We start from the raw sequence: 27,422 nt of genomic DNA on the forward strand, positions 1-27,422 counted from the left end.
AATTATTTGTAAATATGACTTTTATAGCAATAAACTATTATTTAGTTAAGAAATAAATCAAATATTTAAGCGTTAAAATTTGAATGTTTCTCTATATCTTTACACAAAGCTTTTCTTTCTACAAAGAAGTTTAAAATAGCCTAAAAATGGCGAAGATCATCAAGCCCTCTTGCTTATTCATCCAATTCAAATAAACCCAAGCTGATGTACTTGCATGTACAATTTTTACTGGTTTAGCATTAAAAGCACTATGGATAAAAAGTATTTTCAAAGACTCAATGCTTAGATACAAGTAAACCATGGCCAAGCGGCAATTTTATTGAACAAACCATATTGATTTTTAAAAATCTTCTTTTACATATATACTGTATCATGAAAATGGATTCAAACAGAGATACAGAAAACTTAGTGTTAGATAGCAAGTAATTCGGAAAAAACACCACTTCAACATGAAATTCGTTGACACTTTCAGCAGTTGCATTTGTACGTGTAAAAAGTTGATAAAGCAAGTTGAAGAATATATGCCAACACTATTATTTTCTTAAGTAAATTGAACAGAGTCTTATGGTGACACAGAGATTTAGGGTTTCCCTGGTTGTCAGACTTTCTCGTTTCCTCAAAAGTCCACATTCCTTCAATGCCTGAACACACGGTGACGTCATCGCCATTCTTGAGATGTCGCATGAAGACTTTGGTAACCTGTGGTACATGTCCAAGCCGTTTTGTTCACATCTCTTGAGATATTTGACGAAAGTCTCCGCGTCCGGAGGCCTATACCCAATGTTGGTCATTACAAAGGCAACCTATTGAAAATATTAATGAAGGTACGGTAACTGTTAATCGTGGTCTCGAGAGACTTTCACTTCTCCTTATAAGACACTTTTTATATCTTTTAGCAATGTAGCTTATTAAGATTTATTAATTAAAAAATAAATCAATTTATCTCATAGTGAAGCTAAGTTTTTTAATTGTTCCGGAATTTTTATTTCTAAAATTAGTACAGTTTGGGTTTACGTTTACCACACTTCCTTTTTTGGAAAAGGCGTGCATCAACCAGGATGCACATGAACAAGTTGTGAGTAACCAATAAACACTAATATATGTATATCGTGTTCAAAGCATATTACGTATATCTCCACTTTATTAAAAGAAATCGTATCAAACAAAACGCATTATACAGAGAAAAAACGGGTATTTATGATACATGTATCAACGAACGATTATATAATTAAGCATGCTACACATACTATACCTAGTTTATTGAAATGTGTGCAATTGGGTTATAATATTTAGTTTAAATCAATTTGGCTTTTGGAATGTTAGTAAATAAACGTAAGAAAAAAGAAATATCGGTAGCGTGGTATATAATGACCTGGACTCCTATTTGTTGTACCCATGACACAAATGTGGACGGAACTGTCCAGGCGAAGAACCAGACAACCTGTCGGAGTTGATCATCCAATGTCAGACTCGTATCAAAGGTGAATCCATAGAACATGTCTCTCAGCATCTCCAAAGTTATGTCTGCAACAAGATACCTTAAATCCTAAGATAACATGATGTACAGCTATATCGAACAATACTTCGCAATTAAATTTGTTTCTAGATAGTGCTAAAAAAACCAATTGATGTTTATGATTTACCCAAACAGTAAAGCAATGACAGAATACATTCTGAGACATATTTGAAAGGTAATTTGATAAACATTAAGTAATTAAAATTGCATAATTTGTTTATTTTTGTCCATTTGGCCAAACATTTTGAACTATGAAATTGACAACTTTTACTTTCTGAAACCTTACTTGGATTACGTCACTAAATTTTGAACCTTTGAAAATTACCTACCACCAGTGCTGGGATCGGTATACAGAAAATCACTTGAAATCTGAATCAGACTTGTGAAGAAACCCAACACCAGAGGTAAAAAATAAATCCCTTCCGGACAAGAATCGTATCCACACACCCGGATGTAAAGAGACCTTCCGGTCAAGGACAGACAGAGAAGCACGATGGAGACTGTAATCCCCCACAGTTCACATTTCCGAATGGTTCCTAAACGCATGTAGGATCCAACAAGTACGATGATAAGTAAATGAGAGACATTCAAATTGATGATGCTTTCGCGGCGACCACCGATAAGATAAAATTGGGATAAGAACATCATGCTAAGAATTAAGTTAATTGGCGTTGCGATGAAATTGACCCATCGGGCTAGAAAAGTCACGTGGCTCACTTCAAACATGTACATGTCTTTCAGTATATCCATGAACGTCCACCGGGACAACTTGTCTCCATTTAGGAAGGTAGTGATCATCACCTTTTCCATTTCTTCAACCGTTTTGACTTCATGAATATGGTCTGAACACTCAGACATGTAACCACGAAAAACACACCTCCAGGGTTCTAGCAATCTCTCAGATTTCAGGGACAATGCTGATGATTGCTTTAACAGAGCTTTAAAGTAGGTTTTCTTCAGCAAGTCTTTTATGCTCTGATTCCACATCGTTTTAGTGAACAGATAAAAATGAATGGTGTATTCCCCGCTGGTTCCTTCGAAGATGATGGAACCCTTGTAGAAGACGGGCCCAGCTTGGAAGACACAGTCGCCATCATTAACCACTTTTTCCACATAGTCGTTGACAATGCCACCTATACTATCCACACAGTCAACGTTAGCAAATGCCAAGGTCTGGCTGTAGATGGTCTCGCAGTCTAAATTCAACCCATCGCCACTCAACGTCCGGTTAAAAGCGTCGGATGTTTTACGTTTGTACAAAGCCCTGGACAGAGATACATACATGTACAAGTATACGTACTTGAATATATTTAACTCCATTATGCAAACAAAAAACAAAAACCACAACACTCAAACAAACATGCTACCGGTGTGTGTAAATTAAAGACGTGCTTGTTTGTTTATAAATGTCCCGATTATGCTTGTTTAAAATGACTAATGCTAGTATAAAATAATAAATGCACATTTTAACATCCGGAAAACGAAAACATGTATGTACGTTACCTTCTCCTAACGAATGACATTTTTCAAACTACAAATTCCTGTGTCCCCTTACTTCAGTTCAAGACAGGTTTTCAATTGATCCACAAAATATATGCACAAGGTAACCTAGATTATAAATAGAACATACAGCCTTATTCAATAAAGTTCATTCGCAATGCAAGTGAAATACTTAAAGTGCGTCTAGCTAGACACTTACTTGCAAAATCTTACGTAATCGATTGAAGGTCAGATCTTGTCTTTTACCCGGTTAGTTAGATTACGGTAGCGAATTTGGGAAATCTAAATCAAGTTGAACAACTCTTTTAAAAATCAAAAGATTGAGAATTCTTGTTCTATTATTACATATCACAATTTTTAAATAAAAAAAAAACAAAAACAAAAACAAAACAAACAAACCAAAAACCTCAAACATTTAATATCGGTATCACGTTAACATTAAAAAATGTTATCAATTGAGTGTTACCTTGTTTTTTCTGTTTCGTTTACATTACCATTCAGTGAATTGGAGTTGAGTAACTATTCCAGTCTTAGTTCGCTTCTTTCCAGAAATCAAATACACGGCTTTCTATGCAAATAGACACATTGTAATTAAATTCAAAAACGTCTTCACAGAAGTGAATTCATAACGATAAGGATGTTGATTCACAATATCACATAGAAAGGAGACGCAACACATTTTAAAAGCTTTCAGACATTTTGAAAACGCACCGTGTTTTTCAGGTCATTGGTCTTTAACGATTAATCAACCTCGCTTACTGCTGTCATCGAAATGATATGGCAAAATATTCATAATTTCGTCAAAGAAAACAAGTGACATTTTTAACTCGTTTATATTATCAATTTCATCACTAAATTCTTTTATACATTCAAGTTAATTCCTAGTTATTGTTGATCAAACTGACTTTGGAATTTGTTAGCGTATCTCGTCAGATGACGGTGTCGGATTACGAGCCGCGGCCTTATTCACGTTTCATACAATAGAGGCCCGACGGTTCTGTATTCAAATATCTGACGCTAAACACCTTTTTTTAAATATTTGGTTTAAATGTTGACAATCTCAAAAAAAAAATCTTTCCTTTATAGGATAGAGAGTGTATATTAACAGTCACAGGTATTTCTCCTCTATTCTTTTAAAAAAGGGATAAATGTAATTAGTTAATTCATTGTCTTTGAAAAATCACCTTTAAAAACCGGATGTTACAATATGTACCTGTTGATTTATGACAATTTCAACGATTTCTTTTTTTATATACATATTAACGGTATTCAAGGTCTCCTTAAAGATTTTTTGTAATATACTGATTGTAAAAACAATTTTTTTTAATGTACTTTTACTTTATGTAAATGAAAAGTTATTGGAGAATACAAAATGGGATGTAAATAAAACAGTAAAATGCTTCCTCTCGAGGTTCATACATGCCAGTGAATTGGTAATCACCGCAGAAAACAAACTGTATAATCTATGAAGAGAATTCTTTATCCTTAGTAATCCTGCAAATACTATTTTCTCGTACCATTGTTAAGATAAATTTTAAGGGTTTTTTATTTGTACAAACAAAGTAGCAAAAGAATACAAGGTAAGAGAGAGAAACAAACGGTATAAAATTCATTAGTACTTAGCAAATTAAATCTCCCCCCCCCCCTTTGGTCCATCTAAAATATAGATAGAAAAAATGTCACAATAATGTCATGAATTATATTTGCTTTTGAATTTGTCCTAAAAAATATTATGATAATCCTATATCAGACTAAAGGGAACAACATATTATGTTACATACACGTTTGTAGTAAATTGTATTCTTCGTTTTTTTTTCGAAATGGTTTACATGTTGATCTCAACAACAAAGGATTAACATCCTACCTCCATATATTGAGGTCAGTCATATCTATCATATCTGACCGTATGGAAAGTGGTTAATACTGCGATAAGAAAATGCAGAAGATTTTATTTATATCGCTGGTTTATACATGTATGTATCAAGGTAATAATATAAATTTATTATATAATATAATTTTTCTTCAAATACAAGTGATCTGATATTTATCGATGATCTAATATATGTGTGTATATACATACAACTACACCTTGTAATTTTAATCGAACGTAGTATCTGTTTGAAGTTCGTTAAATTTTAGTATTAATCCACCAAAAGATTTTCATTGAGTTAAGTTTTGAATACTCAAGTCGCATGGCTTTGAGGAATGTGCAGTTTATTTAACCGATTCATCTTAATTCGCATTGTTTTCAGCATTGGCAGTCTGCCCGCAAGGATTTGTAGAACACGAGGGGTCCTGCTACCATGTGATAAGGATTCAAGCTACGTGGGCTGAAGGAAGAGTAATTTTTGCGTTATGATAATTTCGCGAAACTTTCATCTAGTATTAACTTTAAGAGCGACCTTTGTTAATATATATCAGCGCTAACTCTTGGCGTATTTGTGTAATGAAACCTTAGTTCTTAGAATAAGCAATCTTTGCATGTTGCTTTTGCATTTTAAATCTAAACCTAGTATTCAATCTAAATTTATCGATGCATTATTCTCCTAGATAAACAGTTATAATGAAATGATTGAGACAAGAATTCAATTTTTTGTGACTATGTTTCTCATTGTGAAATTTATTGATTGATTTTAGATTTCAAGTCTTTTACACACACGATTCACATGTCAGAGTACATACATGTATACTTATTCAATGCTTGGTTGTTCTCGGTTTTAGATGTACTGCCATGCATATGGATCGAAGTTAGTCAGTATTGAAACGCAGAAAGAAAACACGTTTCTTGTTAACTACCTAAAAAGCATTGATAGTATGTATGCAAATTGTGAATATAACCTAAAGAAAAATAAATGAAAATTGAAATCTGTGTAAACCAAAAAAGTTTTAGAAAAGAAACATGTTTTCGTTTTGAAAACTGTTTTAATTTAACTTTTTTGTCCGTAGAACAGACTGTAAAAATCTATGCTTTCATTTAGACCAGGTTCATTCGGCACGGTTTTGGATCGGCGGAAATGACATAGCGCAAACCGGAACTTACATCTGGGAAGGAACACAACTTCCCTTAAACGCTGGGTACACTAATTACTATCAAGGGTCCCCTGATAATGGTGGAGACAATTTGGAAGAACACTGCATGGAAATGTCAGATCGCTATAACTATGAATGGAATGATAATGAATGTAAAAGCAAGTTCTATCCTATTTGTGAAATGAGGTAATTGCTGTCGTTTATATATCCCCATAATAATTGAGAACATATATTAAGTATATGAATATGGAATAAATAAAATGACAATTTTTCGTTCAAATGCATTCTAAAATATAATTCTACCCTCGCAATGAATTGTACAATCTATATGGCAATAATAATATTTCATGTATATTTGCAAACATTAAGTGTTTTCTTTCCGTTGTCGGCTAATTTACAAATGTTATTCGATTCGGAATATTTACATTTTACTACGACGGTGTATAAGTGCAAACTGACAGAATAAATAAATAAAATCGTTTTTACGATTTAAAAATTCGTTCATATATTTTATTCATCATCGTACAAACGATTTTATTTATTTTTTCTGCCAGTATGAAATGGCACTTATATTTTCCAGTGTCTTTGTATAGTGTATATGTATAGTCCAATACAGTTCATTAATTGGTTATTTTAAAATTCAATCGTGCAGATGCTGAAAACTTAATACATATTATTAATAAGGAATCATTCTTTGAATATTATAAGGTGATCAATTACGTTCGGGTGATCAAATCTATTATAAAGACCTTTGGGTTTAATTGGATTAGATTACCTCCGACCGTATTTGACCAACCCATAATACTCAATGAATGATTTCCTAAAAACATTCAGCAGAGTTACACGAATCTTTGGCTGTAAAAATCTCAACGTGTGCCGGCTTCTCGTCACACTGACACTCGATACGTTCTTAACTCAAAGTACATGTATATGTGAAATCTGAAGACACATCAATATTTTGTTGGATAATTTGTTTCACTAATCATATTGTAGTACCGAAGTATTATTGGCCACAGTAAATGTATGGCTATTTTAAAGAAAAAACACATACACCGCTATAAATTATTCAAGTGTAATATTCCATCGAGAAGAAATAGTAAAAATCGTCGATTCATCTACATGTATAGTGTTGGTGATTTTTTTAACTGAAGCTGGCATATATAATTATACATAATAGTTACTAAGCAAGCGTTTCTTACCTCGTTACCGCTCGGGTTTGTGTGTGCATGTTTGCATGTGCAAAATGTTCACGCAATAAACGAACTAAACACTTTAAAGTTAATATCTTTTCATTTTTTAGTGGAGAAGATGCCGAAATCATTGGATAATGTAGGAACAATGCAACTGACGGTTGAGACGCCGGCAAAAAATAACACAGACGTCTATGCACTCAGTGTATAGATTAATAAACGGAAGAAAAATGTCTAATATTAGATTACATCCTGTTAAGTTTCAGTAAAAGCGGAAATAGGTTTGGAGATTTATACCGATACATATTTTTTTTACGTGAAGAGGAAGGCAGAGCTACAACTACGCTGCATATGTGTAACACGATGAGTTAATGATACACTGTACTATACTATGTCCCAAGATATCCTCGATTAATATTTTCCTTTGATATTTATAAATAAACCTCAGGGTTTAAACAAAGTGTTTCCAAAAGTATGAAAAAAAATCAAAATTTCTCTTTTGAAACCCCTATCTAGTTTTTCTGCCTTTATTACACGGCTAAAAATAAAGGAGTCTACGTGGTGTTTGCAGCGAAGCAGGCTAGAAAGTACCAGAATGATAACGTAAAAAATTGTGCGAGGTATTCCGAGTGACATCCGAATGGAGAAAAAATGCCAACACTCATTTTCTTAACAGTTACTACATCTTCGTTGAGATGTACACAAAAAATAATAATAATAATACCGTCGTGGTTTATTATAGCAGCTTTTAAACAAAATTAATTCTAAATTAGTCCCTAAACAATAATTATTGTGTGTTTGTCAAATTGTGCGAGTCCTCAACTTTTCCAGCCTTATGCTATGTTCATGATGTGTATACATGTAGTAACCTCTAATGATAAAGTAACTACTTATGATATACTTATATAAAGTCGCAATAGTGCCCATAATCATAAAAAAATCATTTAACTTTATTCTTGTTATTAAGCACTCATTTATTACAATATGTCAATGCAGCTTCATTTGTATCATAGTAGTACATGTAAATGTTTATAATTATTTAAACTACTTCATCAAAGTAAGTGATTTCCTCCAATTACTATAAATCACATGTGGACAGTGTGTCACTCGTTGTGGTCAGAATAATAATATGCCATTATTAAAAATTACAAAATAAGGTATAACAAGCCAACAAACACGAGGGAAAATAAGTTATGAATTTTTTTTATTGTTTTTTTTTACATCTAACCAGTGCATGCGTTACCATGGCAACCGCACCTGAAAGCAATATTGGCACATGGTCCAGATCCGATCGGTTCACATATACCTGGGACAAAAAAGGTTTAACACTACTATGAAAACTTAGATAAACAAATGAGTTTATATGATATTATAGTTACATGTATACTATAATTTATCTTGTTATACTTTCATGTTAAATACTGAAATCTGATTGGTTAAGACGCAGTTAATAATATTTACTATTACCCTCAGCGTTAGCAACGCACTTGGCAACGGGTAACATTAAAAAATGTTACATGCGCGAAAATTATGCGCGTACGGTTCGCTGTAGAATTCACGTTATTCCTATATAAAAGCAGTAAAATTTTCTTAAAAATTTTAAAAAAGACATTCAGTATAACAAAATAAATAGTGCCTGTTTGGGAGGATAACAGTTGAAATTGACACCCCTCGAAAACCATTGTCAACCTCCGCTTCGCGTCGGTTGACAATGGTTTTCTCGGGGTGTCAATTTCAACTGTTACCCTCCCAAACAGGCACTATTTATATAGTATTAATTTTGGTGCCAAATCGTCACAAATTAGTTTAAAACGTACTTGTTAAACGAAAATTTATGTTCATTGAATCAAATACATGTAGTACATAAATGATATATAATTATTCACTAACTAACCGAAATCAATTTTTCGAATTCTATGCTGAATACAATGAAACATTGTCTAAAATAAGAACCCAAGGCCAAATTTGTAAATTAGTCTCATTTCTTATTTTCAAAAAAGTATTCGAAGCTTCGCTCCCTCCGCCCCCTTCTTATTCGCGTTATTTTTACTTAATATGATCTAACTATGCCTTGGCCACAATCTTAACAGATTTTCATCAAAGGCCTTAAGTGTACGTGTACATTTATTTCAATGTCTATAACAAAGAATCATTGTTATATATAGGCGCGCTTACGCAATACGTTGTTTTTCCACGAAGATGCGATTGAATGATGTAAACAATATCATATAAATTTTTGGAAAACATGCAAACCTGGATGTCCCGAGGAGGCTTGAGACGGTGTACTTCCGAGTGTAAACACACAATTTGGATCCCCCAACTCCTCTCCATTGGTCTTACCGTCCCCATCAGAATCTGCTCGACACAGGGCCTCGTTCCAAATATGGTTGTTGTTACTTAAAGCCTAAAAACAGGAGATGTTTGATTGCATAGCTAGACAAAGTTGAGATGGTGACCATCTTAAAGGGTCCTGCTTCTTGAAGGACAAGATAAAACAAGTTTAGAAGAGTTGCTTGACCTTTAGTTAGCATGTAACCAAGAAAAATAGTTTCAACTCTTAACACATGATGTGTGAATTGTAGTTCTTGTTTTGACGCAAGAAATAGATAGTTACGTCCCACTGAAAGTCCAAGGCCTTGTTTGAATGGTTCTAAACTCTTGTTATGTACAAATAAAACAAAAATCTATGTAAGATAGACGATATCAATTGACAACGTGTACTTACAACACCAAATGGGTTTTTCATGACAGTATGATGGTTAGGGTCATAGTGTCCTACCGCTTCCCAGTAACTGGCGCCGCAAGGATTAAACACGGCGTAACCATTAGGGATATAGTCCCTGTAGTACGGGTGTCCACAGACCAAGGGTAGCAGGCCCAGAACGGTGAAAACGATGCCCCTCATGCCGGCTATGTAACAGATAGTGACTGTAGTAGACTATCACGTATTTGACGTATTGTGAGGGACTGTCTGTCAGAAACTTAGAGATAATGCCTCCTGACCTTGTTATATATTTAGCTTACCTGTGTTAGGAACGCTTTATGTAATTTGAACTCTTGGAACCAGCATGCGAGTTTTAAGTTATAAATATATAAGAAATTATAGCTTTTTTAGTTTTCAATCGTCTATCTAAAAATTTATCTTTTTCATCTTTGGTCAATTGATTCAATAAAGATTATATGTTGCTGAATTTAAACGTTGTGTGAAGACCCTTTTTTGAACTTTTATTCTCACGTTTCCCATACCAAGGCCTGTTTTTCATACACTGAGATAACTTTATCTCGCATTATCCCCGGTGTGAAATCGGTATGTCCAGTGTGAGACAGCAGTGTGGGATTTTTCTGTCTCACATTGTGTATTAATACGCCGCTTTAAAACGAAAGCAAACGTTGTCTGGTGTAAGAAAATGCAAATAATGTATCGAGATTATTTATTGAAATTACTGATTTATACTGAAAAAACTATCGTATGCACTCACTTTGACTTGCACTATTTGAAGCACGCGGAGGGATAAACCGAAAGTAATCTTTTGAACGTCGTAACAGAAAGTTGTCAAACATCGTTTGTAAATGTTAAATAATGCGAGAAAAATAATCATTCATTATGTACTCGTGAGGGATAGTGAAATTCCACCGAGGGGACAAGATTCACGGTCTAGGACGAGGCTCTGCCGAGTCCTAGACCGTCAATCTTGTCTAATCAGTGGAATTTCACTATCCCACACCCGTTATAACTATTAGTCTCGTCGGCAATAAATGGCAAAAGACGGTATATCTACCGATTTTTCGGAGGGTTCCCCTTTGTCCTCCCTTCTCGTGTCTTTTTAGAAGTGAGAGGGAAAACAACTTTTTCCGTATGTGCACTATGTCTGATTAGAAATAGAAGTGTTAATTATTTATAAAAGTGAAGATAAAAGGAAGAAGGCATTTATTTCGAAAAGCTTTCTTGTACGATACACCATACATGTGTTTGCTGAACACGTCGTATTCATTCGGAATAGAACATCTGTGTGAAACAAAATGATTATAACTATACAAGGAGCACATACACCAAGATCAATATAACTGTTTTCAATATTTTACAAAATTCTTTTAAGCTCCCCTTATTGAGATTATTATTATTATCATAAGTAGACTTCCTCATATATACATGTACATAACGATTCACTGCCGAACGTGGACACGTGTGTGTTATCAGTTTTCTGGACATTACTTTGTAATGATGACCTCCACTACTCGTGTGCTTTTTTTTTCATATAAGAGAGCAATTAATTAGTCAAATAATCCCAAAATTAAAAATCAATTATTTACTTGTAAAAGGCTCTGCCCTGTTGATCTTTAGTGTTTTCCCAATTTTTATAGGTATAAAGTCCGTGGATATAGATACGTAATGGAAAGCGTTTTAAATACTTGGTACACATGTACCCACTTTTTCAGCTGACACGTGTACTTATTAGACAACGTACTTAAGGGAGAGTATATGAAAAAAAATTGATGCGTTTATTTCATATCCAGGGAGTAGGTAAATAAAGAACCATTTTAACACGGCCTTGGACTTTCAGTAGAATGTAACCATCCATTTCTTGCGTCACAACAAGTTAAAATGACGCTGGTTTCAAGCGAAATACACACGGATTGTGTAGTCTTAGCTAAAAGGCTAGACAAATCTTGTTAATTTCAAAGGTCCGTAGCTGTAGTGCCAGCAATTAAATAGACAGGCCTACGTCACAATGTAGTTTGACACAACTACCCAAAGTCCAAGCTCCTGTTAAAATGGTTCTAATGATTTAAACAAGGTAAGAGTACAACAACAAAAAAGACAGAATACAGCTGATTTTATTTCATGAATTTTATATAAACCATAACGTAACGATTTTCAACAAGAAAAAAAAACCACAGAAAATTGCTAATCCAATAAAAAAAATCATACATAGTCAAAGTTAGATCGGGGGCCTAATACGTCACTGATTCGGCGACTGGGTCTTGGGAATGACGGGAAGGATCGGTCACTGGAGATAGAAGACCGCCCCGTCTCAAAACCGTCATTGAAAGAAATATCCGTGGGCGTCAGGATCCGTTCTAGATCTTCACAGCGAGCGTTGCTAACTGTAAAGGGATTCCAGTAAATTATCATTAATTGGTATTAAACCATAGATGCGAAGACAACAATTCAATCGGAATGATTTAAAATATGGATCAGTTAATTATTCAAGTATATCTTTTAAATGAACCAATCAGCGATGCAGTAATAGGACTGGTGAGTTATTTTGGGGATATTATAATATGTGTTACCTGAAACTGTTTCCATCTTTGGAGTAGTAAGTGGCAATGAAGGTGCTCTTCTGATAAAGCAGGAAAAAAACGGATTTTATTTGCTTAGCAGAGTCAGTTTAAAATACCAATAATCTTCCGTAAATACGAATGACAAACCTAGTTTTCCTTCGAGCATTTTGGGAAGAGTTAGGTCGGCTCTTACGCTCTTCGGGCTTATCTTCCACTCTGAAAAATAAAGAAATCTCTACTTAATTATAATGAATCTAAATAAATAATCATTGCCATGTATCTAATAAAGAAATCAGGTTTATGCGGTTAAGGCTTAGTCGACAGCAGAAATCATAACTCTGATACTTTACCTATTCTTTTGTGCTACTTTGGAGGAGTCTTTCCCTGTTGGAAGTTTCTTGCAGCATCCTTTGCGATACATCATCACCGCGTTGATTAGACCCAACAGACCCACGAGACCTATAGCCCCACAGATCAGCAGCACCTCCCAGTCCGTAAAGTTTAAACCACCGGAACTGACTGCAGTGGTTGCTGGTTTCTCTGTTCCTTGAATAATTATTCGAACCAAAGCAGTTGACGACAACGAAGGATTTCCCGCGTCTTTTACGACAGCCGTAAAATTTATTTCCGATCCTTCCGCCATTCCCTCTAGACTCTCGGTCTGATAAATCGTACAGTCTCCTGCGAGTGCAAACTGACTTGCGGCGTGAGAACTGTCCATGGAGCACGTTAACTGAGCATTTAGAGAACTGTCCTTGTCGCTTACGCTAAGCTTCTGGACTTGGCTGCCAATTAAAGAATCCGAATAAACGAACTCAACTAATTCCGGTCCCTCGAATTGCGGGGCGTTGTCATTGATATCCAGAACTTCGATGTTGACAGATGTTGTTGCAGAGAGACCCTTGCTATCTACTACTTTGACAATCAAAGAATGAGTCGAGGGTAGACTAGTGTCAATATCGTAGTTCTTAGCCAACGACAAAGCACACGTTGAAGACAAAATGTCAAAGTACAGGTTATCATTTCCGCTGAATATCTCGCAAGTTGTCGTATCACCAATATCTGGGTCGGAATAAACGACATCGAAGTCAATGATAGTCCCAGCCTAAAACGTAAGCATGGTATTTATAATAATCGATAGTTTATGTAAAAATCGATATGGACGGTATGGTATTGATACTAATCGATACACGTAGTTTATATGAATATAATATGAGTATGAGTATAATATATTGATACTCAGATTGATTTTTAGTGCGGAAATAAATTTCACAAATTACATCATTTCATCCTTTATTTAGCAATGGTGATAATGTACTTCTAATGTTGAAATTTAAAACAAAATTGCTATCAAAATTGAAATAATAAATAAAACGCTACATGTATGAACGTGTATTTGCAAAAAGGAAATTACCTTTTACCAACTACAAACTGAACCAGTTCTTTTAAAGATAGGATCTAAATTACAATTTTTGATTTCTAGCTATAGTGAAACAACACATCGGACTGCTTTTTTAAACTTTCAAATGGACCAAACAACCATCGACCGATATGAGTACAACCATCGCTGAACTAATGAATAGACAAAAGTACTTGAATTTACTTACATCACTTTCATTGACTTTGACATTATATGTGTTGTACTGAAAACTGGGCGCTTCATTTACGTCACCAACAGAGTAAGCAACCTGATAGGACGGCGAATCCTCGTAGCCGTCATTGAATATCAAAGTCAAGTTGTACGAAGATTGTACTTCGTAATCTACGGCCTCGTTTAGATAAATGTAGAGTTGTCTACCTGTACAAATTAATTCATCAGTTAATTATTAATTTGAAGCTTTATGACTTAAAGCATACTATAAGATGAAAAAAGCAGCCAACAGAATCGTACTTGAAAAACTCAAGGAAAACTTGTCGACACCCGAGGCAGGGTCCCAAGAAATTCTTTTCGTTATGATGTCAAGAGAGTCGGGATCGGTGACAGAGAAAATAGATAACAAGGAACCGACAGGAAGAGCTTCAGAAATTTCGTAGCTTCCGGTGAAATTTGCAATCTCTGGCCTAGTATTCACGTGGTTCACAGTGATGACTACGGTTGTTTGGTCATAGGCACCAAATTGGTCCTGAACCTGAACAAGTAAGGTGCAGTTCCCAAACGTCTTGTAGTAGGCGTCATCTACTGCCGTGGATAGTTCCCCGGATGTTGTGTTGATGCTAAATATTCCTGCAGTGCTTTGGCTTTCAATGCTGTACGATAGAACGTCAGTGATATCTGGATCCGTTGCAGATATCAACACTGTGACAGGTAGTCCTAACTACTCACAAATATCAGAATGATTCTTTTTAGAAAATAGTCAAAGCAATTAGTACATGTGTAAATTACAATTTAGGATTAGGATTAATCCATCAAAGCTTATAAAATCATACTTATAACCAATGAACCTTTTCGAACGGAGTCATCAGCTTTTAAAATTGAGTTTGTGTTTGCGTTTTATTAATATGTCAAGATTTAATTATTATAAAAGGAAAACACATTCTTCACTGAATAAAGAAAGTTTATACTAGTACATGTAAGTTAACGTTTTTGTCGTAATATCAAAACACAAAAAAGTGTATTTACCGTTCCGTCATCGACTTCTCCAAAATACAGATTGGAAGAGAATACAGGGGGTTGGTTGACGTTGTCTATGTTGACGGTGAGATTTGACGTCACTGTGGCCCCGGACAGGTCTTGAACGGTTACTGACGCCACAACTTGATTCAATAACTGGTAGTTCAGTGTAGCATTGTCGCGCAACTTGATTGTGTTACCTGCAATAGATATAGACACATTATCTTAAATAAGAATGCATTCACATCAAACTTTCTCTTACTAAATCTTTGCATGATTTTCTGATTTGAGAATCTAAATTTACAATTGGTAGCTTATGAATTTTACAGAATTCTATGGATTTTTCATAATTAATGTTATTGAATACCTGTCGAATCAAATTGCAGCAAAGCGGACGCATATGTGGGTACAAAAGCAACAGTGTATGTTAAAACATCAGTGGTGTCATCGTCTCGAGCAGTGACGTCATACACAACAGTTCCAGACGGGATATTCTCGGCAACGTTTAAAGTGAAAGGCAGGTTGAGGAAGTAAGGTACTCTATTTACGTTAACAATCGTCATTTCAACGACAGCCGTTGACGATAGCCCGTTCATGTCCGTAACTTGGACAGTGGTGTTCGTACTGAGTGTATAATCTATGTAAAGGTCTGCTGTTAAATGCATCTGACCCGTGCCAGAGTCTATTCCAAGTTTTGTCACGAAATCTCCTGTTAATAGACTGTACGTCAATGTGTCACCAGCATCTGGGTCATTAACGTTGTATGCTATTGATGGAAGTGTGGATCCGCTCTGAAATCAAACCAGGTTTAAATGATTTATATATAAATATATGCAATTTTACAACATATATCTATGTCTTATTCACCATGTCCGAAAAAGATGCGAAATTTCAAATATGAGCCGTGCAAAAACCTACAGCATTTTCGTTGAAAGTAATATAATAAACAGGAGATTGAAATTTTGGGGCTTCGTTGACATTGGTAATCTCCAGGCATAATATTGCCGAGTCCGAAGTGATAGATCCGTCGTTGGCTTCGAACGTTAGGTTATACATAGTGGTTGTTTCGTAGTCAAAATTAAATCCTTCCGCAAGATTTAGCTTCCGGTCTACAAACATCGTTCAAGCATAAAATTAAATAGTATCTAATTAAATCAAAATATATTCATATAATGAAATAAATCACTGTGATGACAAATAGATTTAAAAACCGATTTCAATCAAGGTAAAATGTACTTGTATATTATGTTATTATTCACCTGTATCCTTGTAAGAGAACAGATTGGTGGCCAACACGGGCGTGATGGAGTAGGAGACGGAAGTAGACGCCAAGCTCTCGTCCACAACTCCCAGTACATACAGTAGTGTACCGGAAGCCGTGTTCTCCGGAAAACTGAGGGTCACCGGTAAGTTGGTAAAATACGGCTTCCGGTTGACATTTCTAATTGTGACCACCACTACACAGGTGTCAAATAGCCCACCTGAGTCGGTTACCTGTACGGTAATGTTAAATGTGGAAGTAACGGTCACTTCAATGTCCATAGCAAATGATATAACCCCCGTTGTGGCATTGATGACGAAATTCGGTCCATCTGTTATTGCGTAAGTGTAGCTGTCGCCTATGTCTTCATCGGTCACTACAAATCCAACTGCCGGAAGAGGCGTGTCTTTCTGATAATAGAAAGTAAAGGCTTAAACAATCAAAAATCTGCAAAATAAATCATTGTCTCAACGAATAAATCATATTCTCAGGTCCATGTTTAATTTTTTAAAAAGATACTAGCATTTTTAAACTATGAAATTTAAAACAACCTCCGAACATATATTTTAGAAAACACGCTTTTGCAGCTACTTACCATACTCGAAAAGGTTCAGATGAATATAAAATTAAAAACTTTAAAAAACGGTTTACAATTTGTTTTGGACAATGATTGTTAAATATAATTGTAATGATCTGTCTTATGATTTAGTTTGGCCTACTCAATCCATCTCTTAGACGATAATATCAGATTAAATGTACGGAACGATTAAAAATAAACAAAACACCTGATATTAATTTTGACTCAAAGACCTGTCACTATACCTGTCCCTCGTCCACAGTAATGTAGTAGGTATCGAGATTGACGTTGGGGGGTTCGTTTTCATCAAGCACCGATATCGTCAAATACGAGGCATCACTAAATATCCCATCGCTTACCGCCACGTATATCGTGTAATTGTATGCGGTTAAGGCTTCATAATTCAACGATGCCCCGTAATGGACTGTTAAATCTAAACAAAAACATTTGTCAATTTAAAGCAAAATTTTTAAAAAAAAAAATAGGATGCATTACAATTAACGGCAACATTTTACTAAACTGTTATAAGCATCTTAAGAACTTGGTTTGATTACATATTTTTTTACTAGGAGTACACAGTACAAAATACATTATATAAATAGTGCCTGTTTGGGAGGGTTTGGGAGGGTAACAGTTGAAATTGACACCCCGAGGAAACCATTGTCTGTTTGGGAGGGTAACAGTTGAAATTGACACCCCGAGGAAACCATTGTCAACCGACGCTTCCCTCCCAAACAGGCACTATTTATTTTATTATACTGAAAGTCTTGATTTTAGAGAATTTTTTACTGCTTTTATATAGAAATGACGTGAATTCTACGGCGAACCGTACGCGCATAATTTACGCGCATGTAACAATTCGTTGTGTTACCCGTTGCTAAGTGTGTTGCTAACGCCGAGGGTAATAGAACTGATTATCGACTGCCTCTAAACCAATCAGATTTCAGTATTTAACATGAAAGTATAATAAATTCATTTAGCTTCTTGAATCTTATAGTGCGTTTTTTGTAGTGTTGATCTTTGGTGGACGACATTGGATACCTGTTGTATTAGTTTCAAAGAGCAGAGCACCACTAGAGGGCTGTACTGTAAACGTTGTAGATAGCACGTCAGTAACATCCGGGTCGTACACGGAAATCTGGTATATAAGGGAGGCAACAGACAGATGCTCACTGATAAACAGAGTTTGCGGAAGATTCTGGATGACAGGAGCTGTGTTTAAAGCTATTGAAAAAACAAACATTTCATTCACATACATGTACATGCAATCGTTTTAAAAGGGGGATTTTTCTCGTCTGAGAGAAAGAGAAGACGTACATTGTTCTTTAAAAAAAGGTCCTTGGTCTTCAGGTTTAACTTAATCCCTTTAACCATTACGATATTATTATAAGATAAACACAATTGTATATGACGTAATCATCTGAGGAGAAAAAACCTGAGAGATGAATGGTGAGTGTTCCCGGCCCGGTTGACACTAGGCTGTCTTTGACGTGGAACTCTAGACTGTATGACACAGTTGTCTCGCCTTTTAAATCCGTGGTACAAGTTATTGTGCCATCTGTAATCAAACATTTAAATTAACTTGCACATCTAATTTCATGTTTCTTAGGTACATGTATACTTTCATGAAGTGCTTTTAAAAATGTAAAATTAGAAATGCAAAAACATAAAGTATTCTTATAATAGAAAAAAAAGTTTTAAGGAATTTAGGAAAGAGGAAATGATTTAAATATACCTGAAGCGACAGAGAATGGACATGGTAAGGGGGAACAACTGCTGCTTAATGTCAGACTACTGCTATCGGGATCGGAATACTGAACCGAATATACTGTTGTTCCTATCAGAGTTGACTTAGCAGATATTGTTGTGGAACCTTTGAAAACACGAATGTTTTATTTTTTTATGTTTTACATTAATGTACATGTATTAACAGATTGAAACCGAAAATCTCATATTTTTGGAATATATTTAAAACTGAAATAAAAAACAATCTTTGAAAGGCTTACTTGGTAGATTAGTAAAAGAAGGGGCAACATTCTGGAGAATGTACACGATGAATATCTCTGATGACGTGTCGATGCCGTCAGAACAGCTGATATTCAGTGTGTACGTGCTAACCGCTGCATAGGACAGGCCAGGACTGCTCTTGGAGTATATTTCGTAACCTTTAGAAGTAAAACATTACAGGATAAAGCATTTATCATTAAATATCTTTTTATCTTTTTAAGCAAAAGCATTAGCATGCAATACCATCATAAAATTCATATTTGGACAAAATAAAGAGAACATTTTAGATCACTTTAACGAAAAATATATTTCAATATATGCACACTGTAAATTCCTGGTTGAAGCAAGGAATTAACATCCACGTAATATCGCGAAAAGTACATCTCGTGGATTTTCAAATATCGCTTTTATTTTTCGAACGCATGTAAAATAGGATAAATCATGAAAAATACGGCGTTCACGATTTGATGAAAAACAGTTGACTCGCAGAAATAAGTACTCGCGTAAAATAAAGAATCTACAGTACGGAGGTACCTATGATGCTTCCTGTCAAGTTAGACTTCAGTAAGAATATTCCAAATGTGTTCTCTATTGCACAGGTGAACGAATCACCATCATTATCTGTTGTGCTAAAGGTATGAAGAGAGGTCTCAAGGATGGTGTTTTCATGCAGGTCGTTGCTGAAGGGCAGTCCACTAAGCGTCGGTGCCTATATGTAAGATACCAGATTTAACGGTAAGAAACTTCATCAAAGTGTCTGATTTATTCGTTCGAAAAGGTAAAATAAAATCTTGATTTGGCATTAACACAGTAAATTCATGTACTAAATACAATGAACTTCTTGTTTTTTGAAATATTATAGGGCCTACAATATATAATATTTTTTTCTTATTAAAAAGCAGATGGTATAACAGACACTTATGACTGAATAGTGTTGATAATCATGAAATGTTTAACTTGATTCAAGAAAAATACAACAAACTACAATCGGATAGAAATCGTTAAAGCTGCTTGGTCCGATTTATTTTGTAATTACAGTATCAAAATTTGTTCCATACAAATCATTTATCTCAGAAAGTTATGGACTTTCTCCTATTTACACCAGCAGAATCAGTCTCCTTTGAAAGTTAGAAATATTCAAAGTAAATAAAAATAATTTCTCTTTGGGCAAACGAAAAAACAAACCAAAATGCATCACGGGAATGTTTAGATAAGGAAACCGCATGGTTTCGTCCCCCGAATGATTGGGGTTATTCAACCCGCATGCTATGCATCGATTGTAAAGAAAGCAGACTTTGGAAATATTAGCGAACAAAACGTACACATGTTTATTTGTAATTTGTCTGATCATTTCGACCTTTATTTAGAGCGATGTCAAAGTCGTAATACAACCATTCCCGTCTCGTCGCCAGGGGTTAAATTTAACATGAGGCGAAATAACGCGGTACCTTTTAATGTCGTTTGTTTTGTTAGCAAATTTTGTACGTATTTTTCTTCATTGAAATTTGGCATAATTGACGGGTAAAACTACTGCAATGTCTATTATTATACATATATTAAGCATAGCCTTCGTTTAAAAGCGTGCATAAAATTTGATATAAAATCGGACCAAGCAGCTTTAAAATTAAGAATCAAGTCGTATGATTTTTTTTTAAAAGAAATAAGATACTCCTCACATCATTGGTTGAGATGACGATGAAGCTCTGGGTCTGAGACCGCCCGCAGGAGTCTGTCACGCTGACGGATAGGCTATACGACCCCACGGCCATAGGAGCTGATAAAGTAACTACTCCTGTAGAAAACAAAGGATGAAACCATTCCAATTTCAACAGACCTTTTGAAACGCATTTAGCAAAATGGATTCTATCATTTTCATGGATAAATTTCGTCTCAACCTTCGCGATATTGCATTTTTAAAATTAAAAAATATATATAATTATTGCCTTGCATTTCTAAAAAGAAAATGAATCAACAAACATTTTGAACCAAATTACTGATCATCTTTGTTGCGAAATCATAGTATTACACATATTATTCAAATTCATACTAATATGATTATTAAAATTCACAAATATATTTACGTTCTAATATGTTTTTTTGGTATCTAAATTGATTTACCTGAATTTATATCAATGGCAAATTCTCCAGAGGAACTGAGTGAGAATGTTCCGGACATGCTTGTTAGAACTGGGGTGTAAATGATGGTCCCGAGGGCTGTCGTATGAGACAAAGTTATGGATGTAGGAAAAGCACTCATCTCGGGACCATTTCCTGAATATCGAGAAGGCATTTGTAATCTATGTTGCTAGAACTAAGTATTATACTATTTATCTACAGATTAATTAATTCATTAATCTATAACAATTTTGAATATTTATTTAAGACGGCCTTTAATTAAACGTAGTCGATTTGACATGAGCCTCTTGATTCAGTTTCCTTAAGGAGTCCAGTGGCGTCAAAAGCAAATTGAAAGAGGAAGGCTAGACTAAAAACCCTTGACCAGCAAAAATTTAAAAAAAAAAGAACCCCCCCCCCCCCGTTCCGTTGTTGATCGAATTATAGGAATCACATTTTCACCGATTAATGAAATTTTGAAAACAATATGATTTTCCATCAAATTATAAAATCCTAGGAATTGTGAAATAAATCCTGTGGAAATTAATGTACCCACAGTAACAAAGAATAAGGAATCGTTCGATCGATCGTCCTTATAAATAAGCATGCCTCACCCGGAGCAAGAATGGCTTTGATGGCGTAATATCTCTTGTTAATGAGTGTCCCTGTGCTCCAGTCGAATTCACCCCCCACCGCCACATCTGCCATACTTTCCTGTATAACCAGAGATCCGCTCCCTTCTCTTTTATAAGGAATAATCTCATCATCAGGAGTTGCCCTATGGACGGAAAATGCGGTAATGATGTCAGTTGTTTGAAATGGTATATTATATGTAAAACATGGTATACATGATAATACAACAATAAGGAAAACTTCACGTTTAACACATTTTGTTTTGATTATTAATATTCTAACAATATACGGTATTCAATAATCACATGCTATTGTTTCATATTTACAGATTAATAACGTGTCAACCTGACTCAACCACTGCACTCGTATACTAAGCTTTGAATGCATCCACTGTTAGTACTCTCTTATACACTTCCTACTGAAATTAGTGTTTGTCGTTTTTTCTACAATGCTTAAACTCTTTACACTCGTTTGAAAACATCCAAGAATAGCTATTCACTGAAAGTGTTGTTCATTTATTAAAGCTGCTTGGTCCGATTTATTTTGTAATTACAGTATCAAAATTTGTTCCATACAAATCATTTATCTCAGAAAGTTATGGACTTTCTCCTATTTACACCAGCAGAATCAGTCTCCTTTGAAAGTTAGAAATATTCAAAGTAAATAAAAATAATTTCTCTTTGGGCAAACGAAAAAACAAACCAAAATGCATCACGGGAATGTTTAGATAAGGAAACCGCTTGGTTTCGTCCCCCGAATGATTGGGGTTATTCAACCCGCATGCTATGCATCGATTGTAAAGAAAGCAGACTTTGGAAATATTAGCGAACAAAACGTACACATGTTTATTTGTAAATTGTCTGATCATTGCGTGGACCCTGAGGTCCACGCAGAAAATATATAAGCGAGGTTAAACCGGATGCTATGGGGAAAATTCAGCCTGCGCATGAGCTAGCCTGGTTCCTGTGCGAAATGGGTAGCTCAGGGAACCAGGCTAGCACAAGTTTATCTGAATCGGGATCGGGATTCCATACCATATGCGCACATAAGTTCAAAGGCGCTGTAATTGTAAAGTTGTCGGTAAACAGTAGTCAGTACAGAAACAAAGTACATGTATTCCTTTTAAAGAAATAATCGGCATGTGATATGAACTGTCAGTATTATGAAATAAGTTAATGTTATGCCGAAACTACAACATGCATCAAATAGCATATAAATTTGCAATGTTTTGTTGTTTTCCGTATACACATGTAACTTAACTTTAATTATATAGTAGGCGAGGCTAGAGTACTTCCCGATTAAAAATTTTTAAGCATTTAATTGTGATTGGATAATTATGTCACTGTATAAAAGTTTAAATCTCAAGAAAAATGCATCAAAATATGAAATTAATTTAAACAAAGCTGTCACTGCATAGTTAACAAAGTAGTGCGAATCTTAATGTGTGCGCAAATAGTAGAATTCGCCGAATGCCTGATACTATACATGCATACTTCATTAATAGATAGATCATAATTATTTTAGAAGTATGAACCCTTTAAGTTCTGAGATAAAAAGTCAGAGCTATACATATACGTAATACATTGTACAAATTGAGTGGTTAAAAGCAGGGGGCTAGAGTGGGTGGAATCTCTGATAATCTTAAGGCTATCACGTTTTCGTTGGAAACACATGCAAATGGTCCACGTATTGTAGTCCTTTTTTAAAGGACAGCAACTTGTTTCGACCTTTATTTAGAGCGATGTCAAAGTCGTAATACAACCATTCCCGTCTCGTCGCCAGGGGTTAAATTTAACATGAGGCGAAATAACGCGGTACCTTTTAATGTCGTTTGTTTTGTTAGCAAATTTTGTACGTATTTTTCTTCATTGAAATTTGGCATAATTGACGGGTAAAACTACTGCAATGTCTATTATTATACATATATTAAGCATAGCTTTCGTTTAAAAGCGTGCATAAAATTTGATATAAAATCGGACCAAGCAGCTTTAACTAATGACATACCAGCCGATGACGTCATTAGCCTGAACTTGTATTCTCTGCTCTGGAATTATGGGTAGGTACTGTTCCTTTAATCCGGCTATTATTAATGAAAAGATCATAATTAAGCGTAGTCTTTTAATTTCAACGCCGTTTTGGAATAACCAAAAGTTAAATTTTAATATGCTTTACCAAGCCTTGAAAAATTTTAGTATTGTATATATACTGGTCTTTTAACAATGTATATTTGTAGTTTCTAATAAGTGCAAAGAATGGCAATAAATTTAACTACAGTCAACTACAATAAAAACATTTTTTTTCTATATCAACAAAAACCAGAAAGAAGTAACATCTAATATCTATTCATAGCAACAGAATTGGCGTTAGACAGAAAATTTCTTTGTAGATCAAATCAATAAAAATAAATCTGAATCTATTCTACAAAGATGAAGTGCTGATTTTAAAATAAAACGCAAAGAGCAATAAGCGACCTGTCCAGAATCAATGTAAGTAACAGTATTCGAGCTAGATTTACAGTGTCGGAAATCATGTTATTCCTTTCTCTATAATTCTTGTTACAAAAGAAAACTCTACTTTAATCTCAGAATTATTTGCAGTTTGAGAATATCAATGAGAGAGAGGGACCACGTGTATAAAACACGTGACTCTACAAATGAAGTCTATTCACCTCGTACTCCTGAGCCTTCGTCTATTGAAATACAGAAGTGAATGAATCTTACTTATATAACAGGCATGTAGCATCGTTTTTGAAAGGGGGGCGTAGGCTCATCCAAAAAATTTTGACAAGCAAAAAAAAAAAGAAAGAAAAAAAAGGTACTTTCCAAAATTCCCAAAATCCTTATTCATGGGGGGGGGGGAGTATACCTTTAACTAAACTTCAATTTCACTGTTTATTTTCTTACTTCCAATAAACTTTTTACATGGTCCCATAAAAGTGGGGGGGGGGGCAACTCCACGTTAATTCAATTTTTTATGTAAAAATCTTTGTTGCAGCCCCCCCCCCCCCGTCCCCTGATGCTACGTGCCTGTTTTAGGGATTAACTTTCCGACGAAAAAGATCGTAAGGATTTTATTATTTCATCATCATCCCCGAATTGCTTCTCATTGTCTTTAGATATTGTCAAAATTTTAGATAAGTGTATCTTGTTGGAGTTTTATTTTCATGCGTTTGTACTCTGTTCAAACCCGATGCCTACAATATAGTTAGCATCATGAGTTCATGTCTCTCTTTATTAAGCATATTTCACCCACATTATGCGTATGTGTTTTCATAAAACTGTAGATACATATATATGGTGCCTTTCAATTGTAATGTTGTAAATTTTGAATCTACTAGTTGCCATATTGTATATTTTGCATTTCACATCACGACACCGTTTAGCCAAAATTCTGAAATGGCTTCTTTCTTAAATAATGCGAGTATTTAGGATTATCAACGTTTTCATTAATTTGTGATGTAGTTCAAATTATCGTGTTTCAAAGAAAATATACCACACGGACCTGAGGTCAATGTAAAGTTGTTTTGGCCGACAAGTTGGTATCCGGACGCCGTTCCTCGCCATATTTGGAGTTGCACGCGACCGGGTTGCTCTACATACATCTCCCATTGTTGCACCTCCCCGCAACACGGAACTGTGTACAGTGAATCCAGCATGAGATGGCCTCTGTCTAAACACACAAGATTTACTCATGATTATATTTTTATATTAATTCAATAGTTTAAATTTCTGTTTTAGAGGTTTGAAATGTTTATCTTTTAATCTTTTTATATCCATGTACACAGTCTATCAAAATCAAATCAAAATTGTCTTACTGAAGTTCCCTCCTTCAAAAGTGTCCTTTTTTGTGAGGGCTTTCTCATGGCCAGTGTAGTCCTCTGTTGTGCATACAGCGGCCAGTCCTTGTTTAAAAAAAAAAAAAGCATTTCTTTTAATCATCTTAATCCTCAACTCAAAATATTTTTTAATTTTATAGTCATCATTAACACTCCCCGCGTTTTCCCTTTTACCCCACCTATTTTAAATTCTATATATACTGAGGTGTTATATATTGTACTTTTGAAATATTGTTTTTGGTATGCATTTCAACCTTTCAGTTGATTTTCCGGTATAGGAAAAAAGATACATGTAGTTATACATACACATGTGCGTGTAAGTATTCTATAGATACCAGTGACAAGTCCAAATTACTGAATTCTAATAAATATCATGTTTCCATCTTTTCAGAATTGAATACAGATTTAAATGGCTTTCCTTTCCCTAAAATCCCCAAACAACTTGAATTTTCGGAAGTTAAAATGAAAGCGCGCCTCTTGCTATAATATTGCTTTACGGACATAGATAATATCTAAACCTTGTGCTGAATTTGTTCACAGTTCATAATAAGCTGTGTTATTTTCTTATAGTAACACAATTCATATTTTTTCCTTTTCTTTGAGGGGTGGGGGAGGGTAAAATTTAAAATGAAATATGAGATCATTATTAAAAAAAAAAAAAATTATCAAAGGAAGTTATTCTAATTTTATTGTTTACTTTTCAATGTATTTTTTGGTTATTCTTCATTAATGTTAATTTTATTTTATTTTATTGCTTTTTTGTGTGTTTTTGCTATTCTTATTTATAAAGTGGTTTCATATTTTATCAAGTTAGAATTGGGAAAAGGGATTCCGTTAAACTACGTGACCCAAAATATTGTTCATATAAAAACGCACATCTTTAAATTAATTAACATGAAAAAAGACATTTCTGATAATAAAAATCCTTAATGACAAATTTGATATAAGATAACGAAAAAAAATTAAATCACCGCTTTCTAATATTCTCATATTATTTAGCGACAAAAATAAAACAACATTATATTACTGATAACTATATTTGACAAAAATTGTTGAATTATATTTAATTGATTGCATGTTAGTAATTCAAATTTGAAAATGAAAAAAAAAATCTTGTCTATAGAAATTAACTTACCGCATCTAACGAAGAACACGGCGAACACAAGACACCTGCTAATCATCTTTCAATGGGTTTGTTTGAAAAGACGCCTTTGGTAATATTCTTTGCATTGGATTTCGAAACATTTGCGCAAGTCTGATGTTCCAGCGCCTCGTCAAAATCTTAGGGAGCAGATTGGAAGATGTTTGACCCCCAGGTAAGAAATCTGGGTTGATGGTCAATTCTTAAATTTGATTGACACCTAATGGAATTGTAGATATAAAGAAAACATGCACCACGCGCATGGACCAAAACGTTATATTCTATCTTGTTTGCTTAGCAAATTAAAAAGCAAATAACGCATATTGAAACCGTATAAATTTGCACGTGAATCATATATGTATAATGCGTCTGAAATCCAAATCAAATAACAATAGGCATTTCTTTTTGAATCGGCTTTTGAATTTTTAAAGTGTTAATTAATGAGAAATCTACAGAGTAAAGTTACTATTTCATATAATATTTATTTAATGTATGGCAAGTTTGCCGATAAAATTACCCTAATGGAATACACCAAACGGAAATACAATATGAAAATCTTTCATTTTCCAATCAAAGTCGACAAATTATTTGAGTTTACATTACCTAACTAAATTTATTGACATTCAAACTGGGTCACGGGTCACTTTTAAAGGCCGAACAATTAGGTCGTATTCTAGGATTCATCTTCTCTTGTGTACATTTTGATTTTCGTAACCTCATATT

The 27,422-nt window shown here is 34.6% G+C and overlaps 3 protein-coding genes across 5 annotated transcripts; 1 reads left to right on the top strand and 2 right to left on the bottom strand.

Moving 5' to 3' along the window:
* Positions 1–282: 282 nt before the first annotated feature.
* LOC128162994 (uncharacterized) lies at positions 283–10,223 on the bottom strand. Of its 2 annotated transcripts, none has more exons than XM_052826468.1 (5): positions 9,962–10,223; positions 9,490–9,640; positions 1,846–2,712; positions 1,373–1,524; positions 283–803 (listed from the first exon to the last, which is right to left on the bottom strand). In XM_052826468.1, exons 1-5 carry the CDS (start codon positions 10,139–10,141, stop codon positions 534–536), a joined length of 1,620 nt encoding a protein of 539 aa, XP_052682428.1. In that variant the 5' UTR covers positions 10,142–10,223; the 3' UTR covers positions 283–533. The 2 variants fall into 2 exon arrangements, with proteins under 2 accessions (XP_052682428.1, XP_052682424.1); XM_052826464.1 differs by lacking the exons at positions 9,490–9,640; positions 9,962–10,223 and adding exons at positions 3,020–3,124; positions 3,216–3,321 and having other exon boundaries at positions 1,846–2,780.
* LOC128163012 (perlucin-like) lies at positions 4,846–7,474 on the top strand. Of its 2 annotated transcripts, none has more exons than XM_052826473.1 (5): positions 4,846–5,001; positions 5,269–5,357; positions 5,738–5,828; positions 5,995–6,232; positions 7,347–7,474. In XM_052826473.1, exons 1-5 carry the CDS (start codon positions 4,953–4,955, stop codon positions 7,372–7,374), a joined length of 495 nt encoding a protein of 164 aa, XP_052682433.1. In that variant the 5' UTR covers positions 4,846–4,952; the 3' UTR covers positions 7,375–7,474. The 2 variants fall into 2 exon arrangements, with proteins under 2 accessions (XP_052682433.1, XP_052682439.1); XM_052826479.1 differs by having other exon boundaries at positions 4,873–4,989.
* Positions 10,224–12,056: 1,833 nt separating the features above from the next.
* Positions 12,057–26,834, bottom strand: LOC128171582 (protocadherin Fat 4-like). Its single transcript, XM_052837407.1, has 24 exons — positions 26,694–26,834; positions 25,538–25,624; positions 25,225–25,392; positions 24,392–24,412; positions 23,728–23,803; positions 21,705–21,868; positions 21,094–21,246; positions 20,652–20,767; positions 19,510–19,684; positions 18,975–19,133; positions 18,704–18,841; positions 18,404–18,526; positions 18,010–18,192; positions 17,214–17,401; positions 16,390–16,801; positions 16,049–16,239; positions 15,498–15,921; positions 15,140–15,330; positions 14,411–14,834; positions 14,127–14,317; positions 12,870–13,624; positions 12,667–12,735; positions 12,529–12,578; positions 12,057–12,342 (listed from the first exon to the last, which is right to left on the bottom strand). The coding sequence occupies exons 1-24, from the start codon at positions 26,737–26,739 to the stop codon at positions 12,161–12,163; spliced, it is 4,686 nt and encodes a 1,561-aa protein (XP_052693367.1). The 5' UTR covers positions 26,740–26,834; the 3' UTR covers positions 12,057–12,160.
* Positions 26,835–27,422: the final 588 nt, after the last annotated feature.

Source organism: Crassostrea angulata, chromosome 1 (genome assembly GCF_025612915.1).
Source record: "Crassostrea angulata isolate pt1a10 chromosome 1, ASM2561291v2, whole genome shotgun sequence".
Taxonomy (NCBI): Eukaryota; Metazoa; Mollusca; class Bivalvia; order Ostreida; family Ostreidae; genus Magallana; species Magallana angulata.